At 43.5% G+C, this 23,393-nt stretch overlaps 1 protein-coding gene and 1 non-coding gene across 3 annotated transcripts in view; both read left to right on the top strand.

Annotated features, from left to right (window-relative positions):
* VPS18 (VPS18 core subunit of CORVET and HOPS complexes) overlaps nt 1-22,347 on the top strand; it is a 377,102-nt gene extending 354,755 nt beyond the window's left edge. For both annotated transcript variants that reach the window (XM_044074196.1, XM_044074197.1), the window contains exon 5: nt 20,370-22,347. In XM_044074196.1, coding sequence (XP_043930131.1) covers nt 20,370-21,104 — 735 coding nt within the window. In that variant the 3' untranslated portion in view covers nt 21,105-22,347. The remainder of the gene's footprint in view (nt 1-20,369) is intronic.
* TRNAQ-UUG lies at nt 7,192-7,263 on the top strand. The gene has a single exon. It is a non-coding gene; the product is annotated as a tRNA-Gln (tRNA).
* Nucleotides 22,348-23,393: the final 1,046 nt, after the last annotated feature.

A 23,393-nucleotide genomic window follows, 5' to 3' on the forward strand; every position in this document is an offset into this window, starting at 1 on the left:
GAATTGTAGCTGGGGACTTTGACCCATCAATAAAGCAGAATGAGAAGGAGAACATCACATTTATTAATTATGTACTCATCATAAGTTGTTATCCATGTTGTTCTCTTCTCATTCTGCTTTACCTTCCCACCCAGCCATCCCCCTCCAAAATGCTTTGTTCTAGAGGATCTGGAACAGCCTTTGTTGGAACCCATGTTCCAGGTTGAGCTCTTGGTTCCTTTTTCTTCTCTATCCTGTTTATAGGGGCAGCAAACTCGATCTAAGAAGGTTGGGCTAGGGGTGGAGGATTATAGGTAAGGGAGGAGCTTGAGCCTGGAAGCTAAAGTCTGTGGGAGGCGGCCGAGTTAGACTAGAGGATCGGATTGATAACCCATCAGTGAAGCAGAATGAGAAGAGGACAACACAGATACCATGTTATGGTAAGTACATAACTAATGATTCTTACCAATCCCTCTTTCATGCCTAAAGTGGTTAATGACTTGACCAATCCATTCACATACCTACTTTTTCCCCTACCCCTCAAAACTTTAGGGAGAGCGTACTTCACACTTTGGATGTACATAGACAACTCAAATTTTACCTGGATAAGACCAAATCCATTAGGAAGTGTGAGCGATTGCTTTTATTTCACCCCAGGGCACTGCTGGGTAAATTTGTCTTTAAACGGACAATTTCCTCTTGGATAGCAAAAGCCATTTCTTTTTGCTGCTTGTCTCAGGAGAAAACACTTTCTTTCTCAGTTAAGGCCCATTCCATTAGGGTTATAGCTTCTTCTGGGGCCTTCTTCAAGGGTCTGGACACTGCCTCTGTCCTGGAAGCAGCTACTTTGTCCTCTGTCCACACCTTCACTAATCACCACAAGTTGGACTCCGTCTCCAGATCCAGGGCAGATTTTGCCAAGGCACTTCTACATGGATTTATGGATACTTCCTGTGCTCCAACCTCCCTGTCCCAGCCATGGGCTTTGGTATTCTCCCTCATGTTATGAATACTGCAACATGAGAATAGAGGGACATGGAGTAGTTGTATAAAATCTTAGCATAACCATAGAAGTCCTTCTCTTCCATGTTGCAGTATTCTATCCCACCCACCTTACCCCTTGGTGCATGTTCTTCTTTGGATGATAAATGCCTTTCATCTTATCCCTAGACTGATGTTCTGACTAGGGTATTCAGTTCTGAGGATAGTATGTGAAGATGTCACCTTTATGGCCTACGTTGGCTTTATCCTGTGTGTAATGTCGCACGTACCTAACAGTAGCTTAAAGTCTTTAGTATACTGGCCGGATGTTCGGGTCACCTAGGCGGGGAATCTCTCATGTTATAAATACTGCAGCATAGAAAAGAAAAGACATCTATGGAGGTCTTTCTATTCAGTGTTGCAGTATTCTTTACATATGGGTTGTAGTCCACCCAACGACCTGACATCTGGCCTGTATACAAACGTTTAAAGTCACTGCCTCTACGTGGGATTTTGCACAAAGGTGCAGATAATGTCTGCCATAAAAAGGATGTGTGCACATAAAATCTTTCAGAACTTTTTCACCGCCATTTGGAAGGGTTGACTCGTACGTTCGGTCTGCTGTTGGATATTGTTTGTTTCATCTTTCAACTTCAGATAAGTACCCCATAAGGGATTTAAGTTGTTGCTACTGCCTCTTGTTGTTGTTAATGTCATTCAGGAAGGGCAAGTGCAGGTGTGGAAGGCAAATTCCACATAAGAATAGTCACAAGCTTTGTTTGTTCTGCTTAGAGCCTACTCACGACCATCACTCTTCTTTCTGTTAGGCCTTTGTACCTAAGACAATGCATAGTCATCTGTCAGCTTTAAACCTTTATTTAGAAAACCAGAGACTCAAACGTCTGGCTAGGGATGCAGTTGAGGGTTCTGGTAATTCTTCTGAGCCCATCTGTGAAGAGGAAGGTCAACAAAGCTAGGTCTGAAACCTCTTCGGCTGCACCTTCTCCCTCCAACATACCCCTTGAGGTTGGTGAAAACCTGGCAGTGCATTCAGAGGTAGGGTCTGCTTCTTCAGTGGGTACCACAGTGGAAGCCATCGGGAGCGGGGATCCTAGCATGTCTGAGGCTATGCAGACATCTGGATCGGGCTACTTTGGGGAACCACAGCTTATTTCAGAAGACTCTGTAACCATTCCTGTCCCTCATTCTAGGGATGTGTTGGACATTAGGCCTATATCTGCCCATTCTCCTCAACAGCAGAAGCATATGAAAAATCTGTAAAAGACCAGGCATACCACCTTTCCTTCTCCACCTTTATTGGATTGGAATGTTTTCTTGCAGGGTCTCATTAAGGCTCTTATGTCCTTGAGGCCTCCAGCTTTGGCTTCTCCTGTTTCGCTGACTGCTTTTACCTCATCTCCAGTGTAGCCGTTGGGGTCTTCTTCCGTGCAGGCTGTGGACTGTCAGGTTCAGGAGTCTGATTCTGAGGAGTCTTCTTCGGATGATGACTCTTTTAACATACGCCACCCAGATTCCTTCCCCTCTGGAATATGCTTCTCTAGAGGAAGAGTCTACTGGGGGAGATTCCCCCATATAAGTGCTTTTCTTTGGGGAAACTATAAACAAGATGAGGGAATTATTTAAGTGGAATTCTTCCCAAATTTCAGAGGAGCAAAAAAAGATAATGATCTTATTCAGTTGGAGGCCACTGCTCCTTCAGCAGTCCCACCAGTACTCCCAGCTTTCTTAGATGCCTTTGCATCTGCCTCTAAGACCCCAGACACCCAAGCTCTTGCTGCCAAAAGGCCTGACCATTTTTATAAGGTCCCTGAAGATTGTAAGCTTATTTTTAAATACCCTTCGGCTGATCCAGCTGTGGTCTCCATTACTTTTGACAAATCTTCCTGGGTATCTCCTTCTACAGTTATTTCCTTCTGACAAGGAAAGTAAAATTTAGGAAAGATTGGGGAAGAAGGTCTATACTTCTTCCACCTTGGCTATCAGAGCTATTAACTACCATACGTATATGTCTAGGTACACCTTGGCTATGCTTTCTGAAGCTTTCCAGGCTCTTTCCCAGTTGTGTGACTCAGAGGCTAAGTCATTGACTCTTTGTCTTTTGTCTGCTTCCTCCCAGGTAGCTAGACATTCAGTCAAATGTAGTTATGACATAGCAGAGGCATCTTCCAGGGCAGCAGCTTCTGTTCTCAGGAGGCATTCCTGGCTATGTCTCCAGGCACTCCCTGATGGCATTAAGGCCACATTGCTTGATGCCCCTTTGGACAACTCTGCCTTCTTTGGAAAAGCAGCTGCAGAACTCTTTAAATCTCTGAAAGAAAAAGGTAAAGAGCTCCAGGATTTGAAACATTTACACGTTTCCCCAGTCCCTAAATTTCATACGAATTTCCCTGCCTGGACTCCTTTTGTCAGGAAACCTGCTCATTCCTCCTCTTCTACTGCTTCTGCTACTAGGCCACATAACCTGCTCGTTCCTCCTAATCTACTGCTTCTGCTACTAGGCCACGTAAGTCTTCCAGAAGACCCCCACACTCTAAGGCTGTTGATTCTGCTGCTTCTCCTCAGCAGCCCTTTCAGCCCAGGCAAACTTCTCTGTGATGTTCATCTCCCTCTTCCATGTTATACTCCTTTGTCTCTTGGCCTTTCTCTTTCCCTCTCAGCTTGGAGGGAAATAACTCAGGATTCCTGGGTGATTTCAATTATCCAAAAAGGGTACTTTATGACTTGGAACACCCCCCCCCCCCTTTCAGGGGATACCTCAGCCTCTCCCCAGTCAATTGCATCTGTTTCCTCTGCTGCTTGCTCATCTTTCCAACCAAGGCACCATTCTGGCTGTTCTTCCAGACCAGCAGGGAAGGGGGTTTTATTCCAGAATATTTCTTGTCCCAAGAAAAGATGGCCCTTGGAGGCCTATTCTAGACCTTTCCCTATTGAACACCTCCTGGTGTGCCTTCTTTCAGGATGCTATCTCTGCAATCTCTTCTTCCCTTGGTTCCTCCTCAAGCCTTCTTAGCCTCTCTGGATCTAAAGGATGCTTATCTACATATCCTTATTCACCCACAATTCAGGAAGTTTTTGCATTTCTTGATGGGATCTTTGCACTTTCAGTTTTCTGCCTTACCTTTTGGTCTTTCCACTGCTCAAGGAGTATTTACAGCATAATGCATCCGAGATTATCCAAGTGCAACTAACTCTGGGCAAGACCGCAATCCAAATTGTAGCTTGCTACAGACCCCCCACCATGCCCCAGGATTCCCACTCCTCATTTCTTGATACACTGGAAAGTATTAGGGTACAACCCAACACCCTAATAATGGGCGATTTCAACTACCCCACCATAAACTGGGAAAACTACTCATGTACCAACTCTTTTGCTCAACGTTTTCTAGAATTCATAAATTCCAGCGCCTTGGATCAACTTATTCACACCCCCACCAGGAGCAGCAATATCCTAGACCTGGTCATTACCAACATGGGAAACCGGTGTTCCACAACAGAGGTCAATTCTTCGTTGGTCAGATCCGACCACAAGCTAATCAGTCTAGACATCCACATCCCACCCCCACCCCCAATTAGGGAAAGCATCGTAAAAAACTTCTCCAAAGCCAACTTCACACTTCCTAAGACAGAAGTGGCAAACTTCACGACACCCATGCAGATGGACAATAGAGGTATGACTGCTGAATCCTACACAAATGCACTTTATAAGCACTTACACGAGTGCATGGATCATGCTATCCCTAATAGAACCAAGATGTTATCCTCCAAAAAAAGGAAGCCAATCTGGAGGTCCTCTGCCATAAACAAACTCTACAACAGAAGAAAGAAACTGTTGCAAAAAAGTGTAAAATCCCATGACAGGAGGAACTCCCTGGTCAACCTCAGTAAGAAGCTGAGATCCCTCATAAAATCAAAATTGCCACTGACTCTAAAGACAACCACAAAGCATTCTATAGCTATGTCAAGAATCTCAATGGGAACACTCAGATCTGCTCTGAGTTACAGCACAATGGCGCTAAATATACAGAACCAACTGATATTGCCAACATCCTAGCAGATAGGTTCAGTGCTAACTTTACCCCCCTCTCACCCCCTAGAGGGCCCATCTCTGTACCGGAAGAATGCAAAGTTCCTCTAATCACGACTGCACAGGTAAAAAAACACACTCTCCAAAGCCAAGAACACAGCATCCATGGGACCTGACAATATCCCAGGCTGCGTTCTACACGAACTACAGAATGAACTGGCACCCTACCTAAGTACCACGTTCATTCATAGCCTCACTCTGGCTTTGTACCCACTGAATGGCGCACCGCGACGGTTATCCCATTCCACAAAGGGGGAGCCACGACGAACCCCGGGAACTACCGCCCCATTAGCCTGACGAGCCTGATCTGCAAGGCCATGGAATGTATCATTGTGGAACTCATAAACAAAGACATTGGTAATCTCCAAACTCTGGACCCTACCCAGTTTGGATTTGTAAAAGGCAGATCATGTCTCCTAAACCTGATTGACTTCTTTGAAGCAGTCACCAAAGCCATAGATGAGGGTAAAATAGTTCACACAGCTTATCTAGATCTCGCCAAGGCTTTCAACACCATCCCACACTCTGGAATTATAGATAAGCTCACTAAACTAGGTATAAATCCCTATGTCACAAGATGGGCTGCCAACTGGCTCACAGATAGAACCCACACTGTGAAAGTAGTGGATTCCAAATCCAACTTCAGACCAGTGACAAGTGGAATACCACAGGGTTCAGTCCTGGGTCCTCTCCTGTTTGGTATCTACTTCTCTGAAGTGCAGGCTAACACAGAAGGTCTTTGGCTAACAAAGTTTGCAGATGGCTGCAAACTAGGAGCCATAATCGAAACTCCTAATGATGTGGACAAACTACAAAAGGGCCTCACTGAGACAGATACCTGGTGTCAAAGCCATGGCCTGAAGCTCAATGCCAAAAAGTGTATTGTCATCACCTTTGGTAAAAACTCTGTACCCATGAACTACCACATAGCTGGTAGTCTACTTAATGCCGAAAATGTGATGAGACCTTGGGACACAGGTGGACAGTAGTCTCTCCTTTGATAATCACATCGCCACAGTGGTCAGGAAATCCTTCAATGTGGCTCATCTCATCACAAAAGTATTCTCATCCAGAAAAAAAGAGGTCATTGTACCCCTCTACTCATCACTCAGACCCATTGTAGAGTACAATGCCCATTTTGGTATGTACCTCACAAGACATCTACAACAACTGGAAAGACCACAGAAATACCTCACAAAGAGGATTACTGGCCTCAAACAGATGCCCTACGCAGACCGTCTAAAAAAACTACAGCTTTACTCCATCACATATCGCCTACTCAGGGGCGATCTCTGCCTAACATACAAAGCTATGTCAAACCCAGAGCTGTTGGACATGCTCCACTTAAAGAAATCCCAATCCCTCCGAGCTACACGCTCTAGGGACCTAAACCTTGTCACCACAATAAACAGATCATGCTGGAGGGATAGATTCCTGTCCCAGAGACTTCCTGTACTCTGGAACAGACTACCTATCTATGTCAAACAGAGCTCCTCATTAGCACACTTCAAGAAAAATCTTGATGATTGGATGGGAAATGGGAAATTCACCCCAGGGATCACTTCTGTGGCTCTGCTCGACAGGGGCACAGGAAAATAATTTTCTTGGGTGGCAAAAGCCAGGGTACATTTTTTGGCTAGGTTTATATAGGCCCTAGGGCCAATAGCCTAGTACCTACCTATGAACAAAGTGCCTAGCCCTAGCCATAGCCTTTGTGAGGCTGAGAGGGATGCAAGTTTACCCCTACTTGGGATGATCTGCTATTTCTAGCCAGCAGTCCATACCTGTTACTCCAACACCTGGACCCAGCTGTTCCTGTTTTGCAGGACCTAGGATTCTCATTAAATTTCAGAAAATCAAGTCTAACCCCAAGTTAGGATCTCATATTGCTGGGGTGCAGGTTCTGGACAGACTTGATGTTTTTTCTCCCTTTAGAAAAAGCAAATTCACTCATAGCATACATGGCGTCTCTTCTGCCCTTTTCTTTCATCACAGCCAGTGAGTTTCTGAGACTGCTGGGGTTCATGGCCTCCGCAATCCCCATGTTGTCTTTTGCAAGATTGCACATGAGAAAGTTCCACTGGTTCCTAAAGACAGTTTGGTCCCACCATGCTCATCCATTATATGCTTCCATGGTGTAATGGTTAGCACTCTGGACTTTGAATCTAGTGATCTGAGTTCAGATCTCAGTGGAAGCTCTTGATCTTTCAGTTTTGGGTGGCGCAGTGGTGCAGTGGTTAACGTTGTCACCTCACAGCAAGAGGTTCTCCGGTTCGATTCTCGGTGGGGTGCCTTTTGTGTGGAGTTTGCATGTTCTCCCTGTGTTCACGTGGGTTTCCTCCGGGTACTCTGGTTTCCCCCCACATTCCAAAGAAATGCATCTGGAGCATTTCTCCCTGGGCCTCCGCTGAAAACAGGCTCTGTGGAACCTAGTCGGACTTTCCCGGTCAACAAATGATAAATAAATAAAAAATGAAAAAAATAAAAATGTCTTGGTCCCTCTTCTACCTTGCCTGAAAACAGAGCTACATTGGTGGATGCAGCAACTCAGAGCCCTGGCCTACCACTTCAGGTACCTCAGCCAGCTCAGCAGCTTTTCACAGACACTTCAAACTTAGGATGGGGGGGCAACCTTTGCTTCCCAGATAGTGCAGGCTGTTTGGTCCTCCTCTCAAAAGATGGAGTACATCAGCATCAGGGAGATGAGGGCTCTAATTCTAGCCTTGCAGACATTTCATCCTCTATTTTTGCCAGGATCCCTCAAGTTTCTTGCAGACAATATTACTGTCCTTTGGTACATAAACAAGCAGGGGCCACAAAATCTTATTTGTTGCCAAGCCATCAAAGCATGGGGATTGGCTATTCAATACAAAGTGACACTGCATGCTGTGTACCACCCCTCTGCTCAGAATTCGGTGGCAGATGCATTAAGCAGGTCTATGACACAATCCCACGAGTGGATGCTTCACAGGGTTGTGTTCCTGGATCTAGTTCACCAGTGGGGTACTCCAGAATTGGACCTCTTTGCCTCCCCATTGAACAAACAACTTCCTCCTTTTTTGTGCCAGGCTCCCTCACCCTCAGGCTTGGAAGGTGGACATGCTTTCCTTTTCATGGAAAGGGATATTTCTTTATGCATTCCCCCTTTCCCTCTAATTCAGAAAGTCCTGTTGAAAATTCAACAGGAAAAAACAAAAATCTTGCTAGTGACCCCCTTTTGGCCAAGATGGTACTGGTTTTCTCTTCTTCTGCAATTAGCCAAGGGCCATCACTACAAGCTACCTCATCGGATGGACCTACTCACTTAGGACAAGGAGTCCTTGATCTTGATGATATTTGCTGGTGTTTGTTTTATACATAGACAGTTGGAGAGAATAAACTTCAAAACTGTGTTCTGAATTCCTTCCTGGGTGCCTTTTTTACTAGTCCTTGATCCACCCACATCAGTCAACTCTGCAAATGGAAGTCGTTAACTCTTTGGATATGTCTAAGGATCAGAAAGAACATAAGCCTTCTAGCTTTAAAAAGTGTTCAAAGTGCGGATATAAAGTGTCCATCACGGATGGACACACTGTGTTTACTGTCTTGGAGCCATCCATTTACAGGAGACGTGCAGTTTTTGCCACGCTTTCAGTCCTAGGGTGGTCCAAGAGAGGAAAAACAAATTGATTTTAAAGGGACTGCTTAAACCATCTTTCGAGGAGGCTATAGATTCGGCTCCCAGTCGAAATCCAAGTCCTCCAAGTCCAAGAAAAGGTCTCCGGCTCCATCAGCTTCTTCGGAGCCTCCGGATAAAATTACCATATTGGATACTGCTTCCTCGGCTCCACCATCTTCGGGGCCGCAGGAGGTTTCTGTTTTAAGTGAATCAGCGTCCGCTCCGATCATTCTCGAACCTATTCGGAGCCGGTCGCCAAGTGTGAGGCATGGTTCACCAGATAAGAGGTCTCAGTCTCCATCCATCTCCTCCAAATCCTCCAGGCTTTCCGATTTGGATGTGGATAGGGTGGTGCAGAGGCTCCTGCAGTCGCCTGTGTTGGCTAAATTGTTTTCGGCTCCGGAGCCAATTCCTATGGTTGTTTCTTCGATTCCTCCTCTGAGCACATCCTTGCTGTAGGAGCCGCTATGTACCGCTCCAAGTGATGTTCCTGCCCCGGCTCCGATACCCCCTCTGGGTTTTTCGATGCCGACCTCGGCTCCGACCATGTCGGTTCCGTCCACAGGGTTCGAGACGCTGGTCTCCTCGGTCGGGCCAGAGGGGGATGCCTCGGGACATCTTTTGGTTCCGAGGCATCCCCCTCTGGCCCGACCGAGGAGACCAGAGGGGGAGAGGGGGAGAGGGGGATGCTTCGGAACCAAAAGATGTCCCGAGGCATCCCCCTCTGGCCCGACCGAGGAGACCAGAGGGGGATGCCTCGGGACATCTTTTGGTTCAGAGTCTCCCACTTGGAAGCCGGTCGGTCCTCGGACTCGGGGGGGGGGGGGGGGAGGCCACCTTTGAGGCCATGTGGAGTGCGCTGGCCAGGTCGTCAGCTACGTCACCCGGTTCAGTCATTCCATCCCCCACCACTCCGGCGAGAGCTTCTGACACCCACCTATCCTTGGACAGCAGAGCACCAAGCCCTAAGGATACCCCCACAAGCGGTCCCCTACTTTCTGAAGGTCCCTCAGAGCCTGTGCCTGAGGAACCTCCCAGAAAGAAATTGTGCAAGAGGAAGCACATAGACTCCCAGGACGAGTCTCTCACTTCCGATACTGACCTCGTGGAATCGGAAGGGTCCCCCCAAGTATTCCTCTGATGAAGTTTCCTTCTCCGATATCCTGGAGATACTGAAACAAAGAGGAGACTGGCCTTCCAAGACCCCTTCCGAGGAGGAGTCAGTATTCCTTAAGGCTTTTGGCACTCAACCTTCCGCCTCCTGGGTGTCTCCACCCTTCGATGAACTTCTTGACCTTATTTGTCGAAGGGTGTGGGAAACCCCTGATTTTGTGGAGCCAGTACCTCGGCGCCCCAACAAATTTCTCTCTGTCCCCCCACGGAAAAGAATTTCTGATAAAGGGAGTCCCGGTAGATGCCATGATGGTGGCGGCAGCCACCCAGAAGGAAGTTGCAGAGTCTTCCTCTTTGGTCCATCCTCCTAACAAGGAGTCTAGGACTATGGACCAGTACGGGAAGCGTACTTTGTCTTCAGCCACCTTCACCTTAAGGTTGCTGAACTACTTATCTCATTTCACTCTGCTCCAGAGAGATCTCTTTAAGGAGTTGGGAGATACTCTTGTGGGTAACATACCTGAAGCGGTGGCTCAGACAGTCAACGCACAGGTTTCTACCCTCAACTCCATCGCAAACTCGTCCATGTGACTCATTTCGTATGCGGCTGAGGGAGCGAGTAGAGCGGCCAGCTCAGGTGTAGCCCTTAGAAGGCAAGCCTGGCTGTGCCTGTGTCACTTTGCGGAGGCCTTCAAGTCTTCTTTCACTGATGCCCCTTTTGATGGTTCCTCCTTGTTTGGGACCAAAGTGAAAAACACCCAGGTGCGAGCAAGAGGGAAAGACCATGTCTGCTGTAGGGGTCCGTTTTTCCCTCCCATCTAGGCCTTACCCCAAGGCTCAGCGAGGGGGAAAGATGTGGTTCAAGAAATCACAGAGGTTTTTTCCTGCCGCACTAGGTGAAACCCCCTCCCGAGGCAGGAGAGCAGGGAGCTATTCAGGTAGACGTCGCCCCAGAGGCAGAGGGGGCCCCTACAATTCTGGGGACCGCAACTCTTTTTGTGGCTTCCCATACTCTCATTCCTGAGGGTGTGCCTGACTGTGCTTATCCGGAGCCAGTCGGGGGTCAAATTTCCTTGTATCCGGAAGCCTGGGAAAACATCATCCAGGACCGATGGGTATTAAGGATAATTTCCGGAGGTTACACCATTCCATTCTGTTCAGTACCCCCTCCCATCAGAAGAATCCCAGACGTTCCACCCAGTCAAAGGGATCAAGCAGCCTCAGAGGTATCTCAGCTGCTAGAAAAAGGAGTCATTCAACCAGTCCCTTCAGACCAGATCGGATTAGGGACTACTCAAGATTCTTTTTGGTGCCGAAAAGAACAGGGGACTTGAGACCCATACTAGATCTCAGTCAACTCAACCATTACGTACACAAGTCCAAATTCCGTATGGTCACCCTACAATCTATTCTCCCATTGTTGGGAAAGGAAGTATGGATGTGCTCCATCAACCTGAAGGATGCTTACTACCATATCAAAATGGACAGGGCATCCAGGTGTCATCTACGCTTCTGGCTGGGAGCTCCACATTTCCAGTTTCAAGCCCTGCCCTTTGGTCTCACCACAGCCCCCAGGGTGTTGATCAAGTGGATGGCAGTGGTGATGGCTCACTTGAGATGTCAAGGATTCCAGGTGTTTCCGTACCTGGACGACTGGCTCCTCACCGCCCCCACCAGGCATCTACTAATTCAGACCAGGGACACTACCATCAGTCTATGTCACCAATTAGGCATTACAATAAACTGGAAAAAATCTGCCTTGTTGCCCTTACAGCGTGTCACTTTTATAGGAGCAGAGCTGGACACCATTCAAATGTGAGCGTTCCTACCACAAGAAAGGATCACAGGGTTGGTTACAACAACAAATTCTCACGCTGATGCCTCTGAGACATGCGAAGGCAAGACTGATTCTTCAACTCCTAGGGACCATGGCAGCTACGATCATGTTGGTCCCGTTAGCAAGATTACACATGAGAATTCTTCAATGGCTTCTCTTTGTCCAATGGTCTCTCCAAAGACTTCCTCTATCCCATCCAATCCTATTGACAGACAAATGCAAGCAGGACCTCTGTTGGTGGCTGTACACCAACAACTTGAACGTAGGAAAACCCTTTGTTCCACCCGTCCCTGTGGCCACAGTGACTACGGACGCCTCCCAGATAGGGTGGGGGGGGGGGCATTATCTCGGCAGGATGGTCCAAGACACGTGGCAGGAGCATGAGATACATTTGCACATAAACGTCCTAGAGATGAGAGCAGTGCTTCTTGCGTTGCAGGCACTTCAAGAAGTCCTCCCTCTAGGGACTATTGCGATACACACAGGCAACATGTCAGTAGTGTGGTATCTCAACAAGCAAGGAGGAACCCGATCTTATCCACTATGCAGGGAGGCCATGCGCTGTGGCATTGGGCAATAGCTTCCCAACGGTTTCTAGTGGCAACGCACATCCTGGGGAAGACCAATGTGATAGCAGACAAGCTAAGCAGGGCAATTCTTATGCCCTACGATTGGTCCCTGAATCGCCTGGTGGCAGAGCGAATCTTCAGCAGATGGGGTCAACCTTGCTGCAACCTTTTTCCCAGCCTCCTCAACGCGAAATGCAGCAACTTCTTCTCGCTGATCCCCCCGCCGGGGCAATCACCCAGGGACGCTTTAGCGCACAATTAGCCCTCCGGTCTGCTTTATGCTTTCCCTCCATTTCCCCTTCTCTCAAGGGTGATTAGAAAGCGCAATCCTTGGGAAGCAGGATGATTCTGATTGCCCCACACTGGCCTCGTCAAGTATGGTTCCCCTTCCTTCAACCCTACCTTGTGGATACTCCTTGGATTCTGGAACCCCTTCCAGACTTACTGACACACATGTCGGGACAGTTCACCCCTCTCTGAGGACACTCCGGCTGACAGTCTGGCTACTCCACTTCCATCCTTAGTCAGATGTCATAATTTTTCGCCAGACGTAGTCCATATTTTGTCGTCCTCTCATAAACCATTCACTAGAAAAATCTACTTTAGCAAATGGAAAAGATTCTCTATTTGGGCTCATTCCAGAGGCATTGATCCCTACATGGCTCCAATTGATTCTGTTTTGGAATTTTTGTCTATATTGTTCTATCAGAGGTCCGCTTCAGCCACCAACTAAGTTCAGCTGGCGGCTATATCAAACTTCCACGTGGCCAATGAACCTAGCCTGATGGCACACAGACTATGTAAAGCATTCCTTAAAGGTACCCTATTGCTTCGTCCCCCAGTATCACAACCTGTTATGCCCTGGGACCTCAATTTTGTTCTTAAAGCCCTCACTCTTCCACCCTTCGAGCCTGCAGCTACCTGTAAGTTAAAGTTCCTAACATGGAAAACAGCCTTTTTAATAGCTATCACTTCAGCGAGGCGGGTCTCTGAAATCCAAGCCCTTTCCATCAAACCCCCATATTTGATCTTCCATAAAGATAGAGTCTCCCTTAGACCAAACCCATCATTCCTTCCCAAAGTGGCTTCTCTGTCTAATATAAATCAGTCTATTGAGCTGCCAGTTTTCTTCCCCAATTTTTCCAACAAGGCAGAATTCAGATTTCACCAACTAGATGTACATAGACAGTTACGCTTCTATCTCAATCAGACAAAAGAGATTCAGAAATCTGACCAACTCTTTGTCTCCTTTTCCGAAAATGGCTTGGTTCTCCGGTATCCAAGGTCACGCTCTCTAGATGGATTGCCAGCTGTATTTCCTTCATCTGTCACACAGCAGGTAAAACTCTGCCCTTTCCACCTAAAGCCGACTCCACAAGAGCTGTTTCCACATCCACAGCCTATCAAGCTAGATTGTCGATGGATGATATATGTGCTGCGACCACTTGGGCTTCTCCTCACACTTTTGTGTCTCATTACAAATTGGACGTGGTTTCCAGGGGCAGATCTTCATTTGGCTCCACAGTTCTCAGGAGTATTTTCCTATGAGCCACCCAGGTTGTAGGTGCTAGGGATGCTGTCCCATGGGTAAGAATGTAGGCGAGATAGGACTAATGACATCAAGAAGTTATGTACTCACCATAACGTTCGATGTATGTAGTCCATCTCGCCTCACATTCTTACTTACCCTCCCGCCTTCCCCCCTACCTGGAGGATTTGGAGGTAATATTTTATCATGCAGAGTCCCTTTGATTAATTTGTTTGGATATTTTGTATGTATGGATGTGTGTTATGTATGCAATAACTGAGTTGTCTGCAGCAAACTAGATCTGGGGATGCGAAGCAGTGTACTATGGGATACCCTCTACTGTTTTAGTCCTGGCACATAGCTACCATCCTTAGAGATTATTTACCTCTTATCTCATAGTATTGCAAGGTCACTTTGAGTCATATTGCCTCATTGTCCTGCTTTTTAAAGTCTTCCTTATAACAGTGTCTTGTGGTCTTTGTCACATGTCCTGCTTCCTTTCTCCTGGTCAGTGCAGGTCAGAAATGTTGCTTTTCTTGGTTGAGAATTTCTTGATCATTTTTGCATTAACACTCTGAGAATGGTTTGAGATCTTTGTTATATTATTCTGATATACCTTTCGGTCCACTAAAGGCATGCTAACTCCACTTACCCACCTCTCTTTCATTTCCCTGTCAGTGGTCGAACTTTCTGTACTCCTTTCCTGACTGAACTACTACCACATTACACTAGGTTTTCCTATCACCTTCTTCAGTCCTTTGTTTATGGTAAACATCTTTTCTGCTTTTCTACGTTCACTGCTCTTGTCAGACCATCTCCTCTCTTGCACTATTTTAATGGAGAGAGAAGTCAGCAAGCAAAGGAGAACAGTTGCTAAAATTTAATTCATCCTCAAGTCTTGGTGAGTACCGTCATGAGGTGGACCTGTTTTTCACAAAATCTCAACAAGGTGACACTGAGATATAGACTGTATTTATATAGCATATATCTTGGACAGAAGTAGGTCAAAAATTAAAAAAGATAGCTGGGTGCACAAGACCCAGGATAAAAAAAATGCCCAATCCTGGTAGATGCACAGGTGCCAGGACTGAAAAAAAATGACAGTGTAGAAACTTCAAAGTACGGAACATTCCTACAATAGGGCCAGGCCACACCCAGGGGGAGCATGGCCCCTTGTTGTAGAAGGAAGTAGCAGTCCACAAAAACTGATAGGCTAAAGAAGAGAAATAAAGACGATAGAGTGGACTATTGAGGATAAGAAGGAAATTGTGTATTGTTACTATTTTGCAAAAAGCCCAGAATTTCCAGACACAAGATATACAAAAAGATTGAGAGAAATTAGAAGAAAGAAAAATACTTCCACAAGAAAAACTGTCAGAAGCCTCAAATAAAAATTTGAGTTTGTTAATACTACAGATTTGTGAAAAACAGTATATAGACCAAGAAACTTTGATCTCTTTGGAAAAAGCATCATCTAAGGAGGTGTGAAAATGTAAATAATAAAACCTAGAGAATTTTGAAAAGTATAAAAAAGAAATATGGACTTGGGAAAGAGAGATTTGATATGGTGCAATATTTATGCAAAGGCGAAAGCCAAATTATTCAATATAAAGAAGGCAAGCCCCAAAGATATTTGAAGAGAACTACAGGTAAAGGCATCCAGATATGGGACATTTCACAATAAAAATAATATCACAGAGGGAATGTAGAAAAGATTAGTAAAGTAGAAGTTAAAAAAAATAGAAGTTGAAGTTATGGAGTGCTTGCGAAGTGAAGGATTTGGTGTAGAAGGTCTAACACAGGTTACATCACAGCATGATGGAACAGGTCCCCAAAGTAAGGAGAAACAGGAAGATCAGGAGACATCTGAAGAATAAATATAGACATGGGAGTGAAAAAAAGATTTAATATAGTGTAATATCTATGCAAAGGAGAAAGCAAAGCTAATCAATTCAAAAAGCGAAGCACCAAAGTTATTTGAAGAGAAATGCAGGCAAAGGAATCTGGACATGGAAAACTTTACAATACAAAAAATAAGACAAAGAGGAAAAGTAGAAAAGGAGATTAGTAACGGAGAAGTTAAAGAAATAGAAACTGAGGTTATGGAGTACCTGCAAAGTGAAGGATTCAGTGTAGAAAAACTAGTTCAGAAAGCACCACAACAGGATAGAGCAATGGACATCCAAATTAAGGGGAAACCAGTGGAATGGGAAGCAATTGATCAGATGCCATACGAAGATATTTTGGAGCCTTTCACAGGAAGCCAGTATAAATGTTGAAACTGGACAGCAAGAGCAGGAACAGGAAACTGTGGAAACTCTGACACAGTCCGTGTTAAGGAGTGATAGGCCAGTGAGTTCCCATATGACAGAGCAACGGATGGCACGCAATGAAATTCAAGAGAATGTGCCACAAGAAGATGCTATTGAACTTTCTATAGAATGCCCGCAGGAAATGGAAAACAAAAACTCAGTCCTCAGTTTAGAAGAAAATGAGCTAAGAGAAGACTTGCTTGATTTGGTAGAGATGGATAGACATATTAATATCAATGAAAGAAATAGATTGCAGAAGGTCAATAAAACTCAAAAAGTTAAACGTTTGATAAAACAGATGAACACAGTAATTATGGCTGTCCATAGAGATCCATGCAATATTGAAAAAGTAAACAGGATATATTACTGTGCAGCGAAATTTATACCTGATAAAGTTCTGCCACAAGAGCACAGGGTAGTATGAGAAGGGAAGGGGAGAAATTGAATGCCATCATTGAAGTATCGAATAGAGAAAACTATAAAGCAGCCCAGACAAGAAGTGTCACTGCTGGAGGAGGACAGAAGAGGGAACAGATCAACATAAATACTTAGAAAGATAGATGTGATAAAGACAATGCACAGTATTAGTACAGATCAGGATCTTTCATGTACTTTTGCAAATAAACTAAACACCTCAGCACAGGAGGAAAAACTTAGGAGATATGCACATAAATATAAAGAAAAAGTACAAAATAAGCAGTTTAGTGATGACCCAAAAAAGTTTTATAGAGAATTGGGAAACAAGGTAATAGAAATTGACGGACCTCCAAAAAAGAAGAAATAGATACATTTTGGAGAAGTATTTATGAAGATCCTGTGGAACATAACAAAGATGCTAAATGGTTAGAAGTAAAAGAAAGAATAAGAATTTTAAAGGTACAGGATATGAAATGGGATGAAGTAACAGACAGATTTAAAAAAAGTTAAGGAAAACCTCTGTTTGGAAAATCCCAGGCCCAGATGCAGTACTTAACTTCTGGTTAAAAGTATTAACATCTTTGCACGAAGATTTAGCCATGAGTAAGAGCTATTTATGTATGCACCCCAGATAGACACCAACCTGGCTCACAACACGAAAAGCAATGCTTCTACTTGAAAGTGAACCTGCAAGCTACCCTAAAAATTATACACCAATAACTTGCCTTCCAATGACATATAAACTGTACACTGGAATTGATGCTGACAGAGTTTGTAGTGATTTAGAAGAAAACTCAATTATAGCAATAGAACTACTAATGGGCAATAAAAGAAAGTCATATGGAACAAAGGATCATTTGTTGTTAAATAAAGTCATAGTGGAGAACTGTAAAAAGGAGAAGAATCTAAGTATGGCATGGACTTGACTACAAAAAAGCATTTGATAGTCTCTCACATTCATGGATAAGAGTGCTTAAAAATGTATAAAATACACCCTACACTGATCAGCTACATTACAGTGACCATGAAACAGTGGCAGACCGCTTTGCAATTAAGCCATGATAAAGGACAAATTATTATTCCAGGGATGAAAATTCAGAGAGGGATAATACTCCAGAGTGACTCTCTGTCACCGCTGCAATTCTGTCATCCCCTTAACCCATTAAGCTGTCTACTGAGGCAATGGCTATAATTTGGCTCCTAGAATGTAAAGCCCTCTCTTCTCTTTGTTGATGATTTAAAACTGTATAGCTCATCAGATGTGGAACTGGAAAGCACAACTGCAAGTATTCAATTTTTTTTCAAATGATATAAGAATGTCATTTGGTCTTAATAAATGTAGAAAAGCAACTTTCAAAGCAGGAAAACTGCAGCATCAAGAAAACATCAGTTTGGGACAAGACTGTGATATAAAAGAACTTGAGTAAGAGGGAGTGTATCAGTACTTGGGAATTGATGAGGGATCAACAGTAAAACATGAACAAATGCAAATAAAACTTAAAGGAATATTTTAGAAGACTTAAATTAATCCTGAAAACAGCGTTGATATCTAGGAACAAAGTTCAAGCAATAAACCAATTTGCTCTTCCTGTCCTAGCTTACAGGTTTGAAGTGATTGATTGACCCCAAAATGTGTTGTATAGATTAGACAGGGAAACAAGAAGGATGCGTCATACTCACCAAATGATTCATAAAAATCAGCGCACACCAAGATCATATATTCCCTGGTCTGAAGGAGGTATAGGCCTCCTTGAAATTGATTATATGTAGAGATCTGCAATCATGGGACTGTGCACATATCTGCTGACTTCACAAAAACCAAATGCAGTGAAAGTGTTGAAACATGAGGAAAATAAATCTAAGATGACTTTCCTGCTTAGTTTAGCAGAAGCATATCTGTGTCAAGGAATGGATATCAAACCAGAAGTAGATAAACAGGCCGCAACTGAATGTGCCAAAAAAACAAAAAGAAACAGTATGAGGTGAATGATTCGATGAGAAGACAAGAAATGTGGAAAATGCATAAATATAGTTGCAAGTATAGAAAACTTCTGGGCAAACCTCATGTTGATATGGATCAAATGCAGGAATGGTTAAGGAGAGGTGAATTCAAAGCAAGAGATGAAAGTTTAATATTGGCAGCCCAAGATAGTGGGCTACGTACACTTTGGTTTACAAAGTCCATTGAACACGTGGGAGAAAGAGACAAGTGTAGGTTTTGTAAAACAAATGGTAACAGTCGCACACTTCATTGCTGGTTGTGACATACTAATGGCAGAAGGATTGTATACCGAAAGGCATAATAATGTGGCAAGACTACTGCACTGGGGACTGTGCAAACAGTATGATATTGAAGTGGCTGAAAAACAGTGGAAACATGATCCACAAAGCATCAGAAAATGATGAAGTCTACCTTACATGGGATCACCCATTACCAACAGTTCAAAGACAGATGCTAGAAAACCGGATATAGTCCTCCATGAAAAGAAGGCAAAAGTAGCATTGATCATTGAAATCGCCACACCCAGTGACTAGAGGGTCTTGCATACAGAAAGGCACAAAGTCATAAAATATCAGGATTTGCAGGCAGAAATGAGAGCAATGTGGAAGAAAGATACCCAGACAGTACCAATAATAGTAGTAGGAGCAACAGGTCTTATAAAAAAAAGGATCTACAAGCGAATTTAGATATGTTACATGTACATATAACTGTACAAATTGCAGGAGTCATTACTGGGCACATTGCAGGTGCTGTGTAGAGCACGTCTGGCTGATATCAAAGATTGAATCTACTGATTTCAATTAACTTTTATCATACTTTGATTTTAGGAATAGGGTCCATTTCCATCATGGTATTAAAAACCCAAAAGTTTTGGAGAAATTAAAAAAAAATTACAGAACGCATATCCTGAGATCTGCAGCCCAGATTTCACTTGTGCCCATTATATCCATGTCATCCCCTCTGTACTGTTTATAGGCTGATTATTTTATTTTTTTAATTCTAAAAATTTGCTGCTGCTAGCACTGACTCTCTTCCTTCCAGCACATGTCCATTGGTTTCCCCTTTAGGGAAAGAGGGACAGTCTTGCTCCTCTTCCTCAGTTTAAAGTAGCCATTCTTCTTATAACGATCCAGCTTTTCTTTGGAGCATACTCTTTCCCCCCTTGGTTTATGTTTTTATTATGCTTAATTTGCCCATGTCTTCTCATGTTTCCAGGTAGTATGAACCCCTTGTAACAAACTATTTCCTCAGTCATGCCTTCTCTTGGCTTGCACATGAAATTGAGCATATATTTAAAAAAATGCCAGTTATTTCTCCTTGTTTCTTGAGAAGAGGTCTCCAGCTTCTTCTTTCCTGGACATGACAGATGCCACAATTACTCCTGACAATCTGAAGTGCTGGTGTTTTGTGTGGCATGTGGTGGTGGTTTGGCTGTTTCTTAAACCTGGCCTGTCACATGCTTGAGTATTTTCTTCCAGCACTATATCTCCACACTTTCAAACTTGCTAGAAGTTGTCAATTTCTTTATATATTAATTTTGTTTTGTGCATTTGGGAGTAGGGAGTAAGTGGACTGGACTCCTATAAGGGACCATTTTTAGCAGCAGGTTCTGTTAAACAAATGTTAAAAGTAAAATACATACAAAGTTTCCACAAAACAGACTTAAGCCTGGAAGGGTACACACAGCCAAGTAGTCTACAGACAGAAGATGTTATAGTTTAAATAATGATGTTAAAAAAATGTAAGTGTAAGTTTGTTAATTTCATTTTACCAGTAAATTTGCTTTGTTGATGACTACAAGTTTCATATGTATACTGGGAAAAATGTGTTTAAATTTATGTCTCTTTCCTTTTTGTTTAACCTTCCAGGTAGATGTGGACCTTGCAAAGTCATGTACAAGTATACCTGAAGTTGAAGAAGATGTGGAACTACAGAAGAAACTGTGGTTGAAAGTTGCCCGTCATGTTGTTCAGGAGGAGAAAGATGTAAAAAAGGCAATGGCATGCCTTTCCTGTTGCAACCTGCTGAAAATCGAAGACATTCTTCCTTTCTTTCCTGATTTTGTCACAATTGACCACTTTAAGGAAGCGATCTGCAGCTCCCTGGAGGAATACAATCTTCACATTGATGAGCTGAAAAAAGAAATGGAAGAAGCCACAGAGAGTGCTAAGAGGATCCGTGAAGATATTCAGGAGATGAGGAACAAATACGGTGTGGTAGAATCTAATGACAAGTGCTCATCTTGTGACTTGCCACTCTTAAACCGTCCATTTTACCTGTTTTTGTGTAACCACATGTTCCATTATGACTGTTTGCTGCAGGAAGTTCATCCTCACTTGTCCTCCTTTAAGCAGAACAAACTGGAAGAGCTTAAGCTGAAACTTGCAGCCACTGGGCAGCCTGCTAAGTCTCGCAACCAGCGAAAAGATGAGGACACTGTGAGCCTTGGCAAAGGGCAAATAAGCAGAGAGCAGATCAAGGCAGATATTGATGACATCATTGCCTCAGAATGCTTTTACTGTGGTGAGCTGATGATCAAGTCTGTCTCTAAGTCCTTCATTAACCCTGAGATGTACGAGGAGGAATTACAAAGTTGGTTGTAAAATGCTTTTGCAGCTTACAAATTGAAAGAGCAGTTTGAGCAGTAATGGTGAATAAGTAAAGGTGAAGCAAGAAGGCAAGATCCTAGACAGTGGATGGCTAGATAATAAATTCCAAGTTGTTTGCTTCAGTATCTGTCAAATACATATCATTGCAGAGCAGTGTTGTTTCTTTAATGTGTGACTATGAATTCCATTACAGTGCTGGTCTTGAGAGCAGTGACTGATATATAGCTGCTGTTGAGCTATGGTAAGCAGATAAAAGGATTTACCCCACCCCCACCCCTTCCAGAACTGCCATGTTCTCAAATAAACCTTAGCACAATCAGAAGCTGTTCAGCCTTCGTTTAATGGAATATCTTGCAGTCCTACTGTTATTTCCTTGCGTTTTGTGTAGACATCAAATTTTGCCATTTTTGCTGTAATCCCTTTGCACTTTACCAGATGTTTAAGTGGTTTTCTCTGTGCAACACCATGGGCACTTTCCTGCAAGAAGAAGAGGGTATGCTGGGCAGCTAGTTCACCAGAAGGAGTTCTAAATCTATGGAGTGCAAAATGGAAAATCGTATTTTGCCTAGTGTTTTGATCAAGAATAATGTTAAGAACAGATCTTTGTACAGACTTTAGAATTCCTGTATAATAACGTGGTCTGCATGTCTTCCCCATGTATGCATTTTTCTTCAGTGATGGGGTGCTTTTTCTTCATCCAACAGCCCAAAGGTGTGCTGGTAGGAATGGATATACATCTTCTGTTATGGACTGGCATCCTGTAGAAGATTAGTTCTGTGTGCCTTACATCCACAGAGTGCCAGGATAGCCTTCAGCCTCTCTGTTAATATGAATCAGATAAAACCGCTGTCAGTGAATAAATGAACATTTCAGTTTTAGTTTCTGTCAGTGACTATTTTGAGCAACAGTTCCGTATGAAGTCTTTTTGGATGGCATCTGTAGTTCTATTACATGTTGTTATCCATTGCCTGTGACATAGCAGAGGTTTCCATGCTAATCAGTTGAGTAACACGCTGAGGATTAGAACAGGATCTGAAGACAGAAAAGCAGTATTAAAAAAAAAAAACATTGTATGCATATTTCTTAATGGTAAATGTTTAGTATTTGCCTGTTAGTATGTAAAGTGGACTTGTAACAAAAAGTCAGCAGGAAACAGTACTATGGTAAATGCTACTTCCTAACAAATAAATAAAGCATACTTAATAATAAATTAAACTCTTGTATTAAAAATGTAAAACTAGGCTCTTTATTTATGTTTTAATAAGGGAAATTAATAAGTGCAGTTTTCCTTCACTTACATAAAATCTGCAAGAAGAAGAGGGTATGCTGGAAAGCTAGTTCACCAGAAGGAGTTCTAAATCTATGGAGTGCAAAATGGAAAATTGTATTTTGCCTAGTGTTTTGATCAAGAATAATGTTAAGAGCAGATCTTTGTACAGACTTTAGAATTCCTGTATAATAACGTGGTCTGCATGTCTTCCCCATGTATGCATTTTTTTTCAGTGAGGGGGTGCTTTTTCTTCCTCCAACAGCCCAAAGGTGTGCTGGTAGGAATGGATATATGTCTTCTGTTATGGACTGGAATCCTGTAGAAGATTAGTTCTGTCTGCCTTACATCCACAGAGTGCCAGGATAGCCTTCAGCCTCTCTGTTACTATGAATCGGGGACCAAAGCAAACAAAAAGCATGGGCTCTAATCCTTTACTAGGAACTGTGCATTTACCATGAGCTGTTTAGTGTGTTATTTTAATGATGAGGTTACACAATGAGATTTGAATTGGGTTTTATTTTGGTGGTGGTTCACTGTTAAGTAGGCAAGGATGTATTCCACCTGATTGCTGACTAGATTACTTATGTTCAAGGCCATTGAGTCTTATGACCATTTACTCCTTTGCCACTACCATTCCCCAGACCACACCTCTTTTTAAGTGCACTCGACTTGAATGCATTAGTGCCGCCCGTATGGCTAATGCTACAGGTGTGATTAACACCACAGCATAATCAGCTCTTTTTACATTAATGAGTTAAACCATAGCTCTCAACCTTCCATCTCCAAAATGAGGAACATTACCTCTCGTAATGTGGAACAAATGGGCAAAAATGTGGAACACCTACTAACAGCTTACAAAAAGCTTCAACTAAGCCCACAGATGCAGTTTAAAATGGGCTGCTTTATGCTTACAAAAAGTTATTTTGATGCAGTAATATGATTCAGTGTTTATCATGTATATCAACTAAAAAAAATTCCTAACCTAAATGAGTAGCAGACCCTTTCTGTGTGGA

Source organism: Protopterus annectens, chromosome 6.part0, assembly GCF_019279795.1.
Source record: "Protopterus annectens isolate FY-2018-M chromosome 6.part0, PAN1.0, whole genome shotgun sequence".
Classification (NCBI taxonomy): domain Eukaryota; kingdom Metazoa; phylum Chordata; order Ceratodontiformes; family Protopteridae; genus Protopterus; species Protopterus annectens.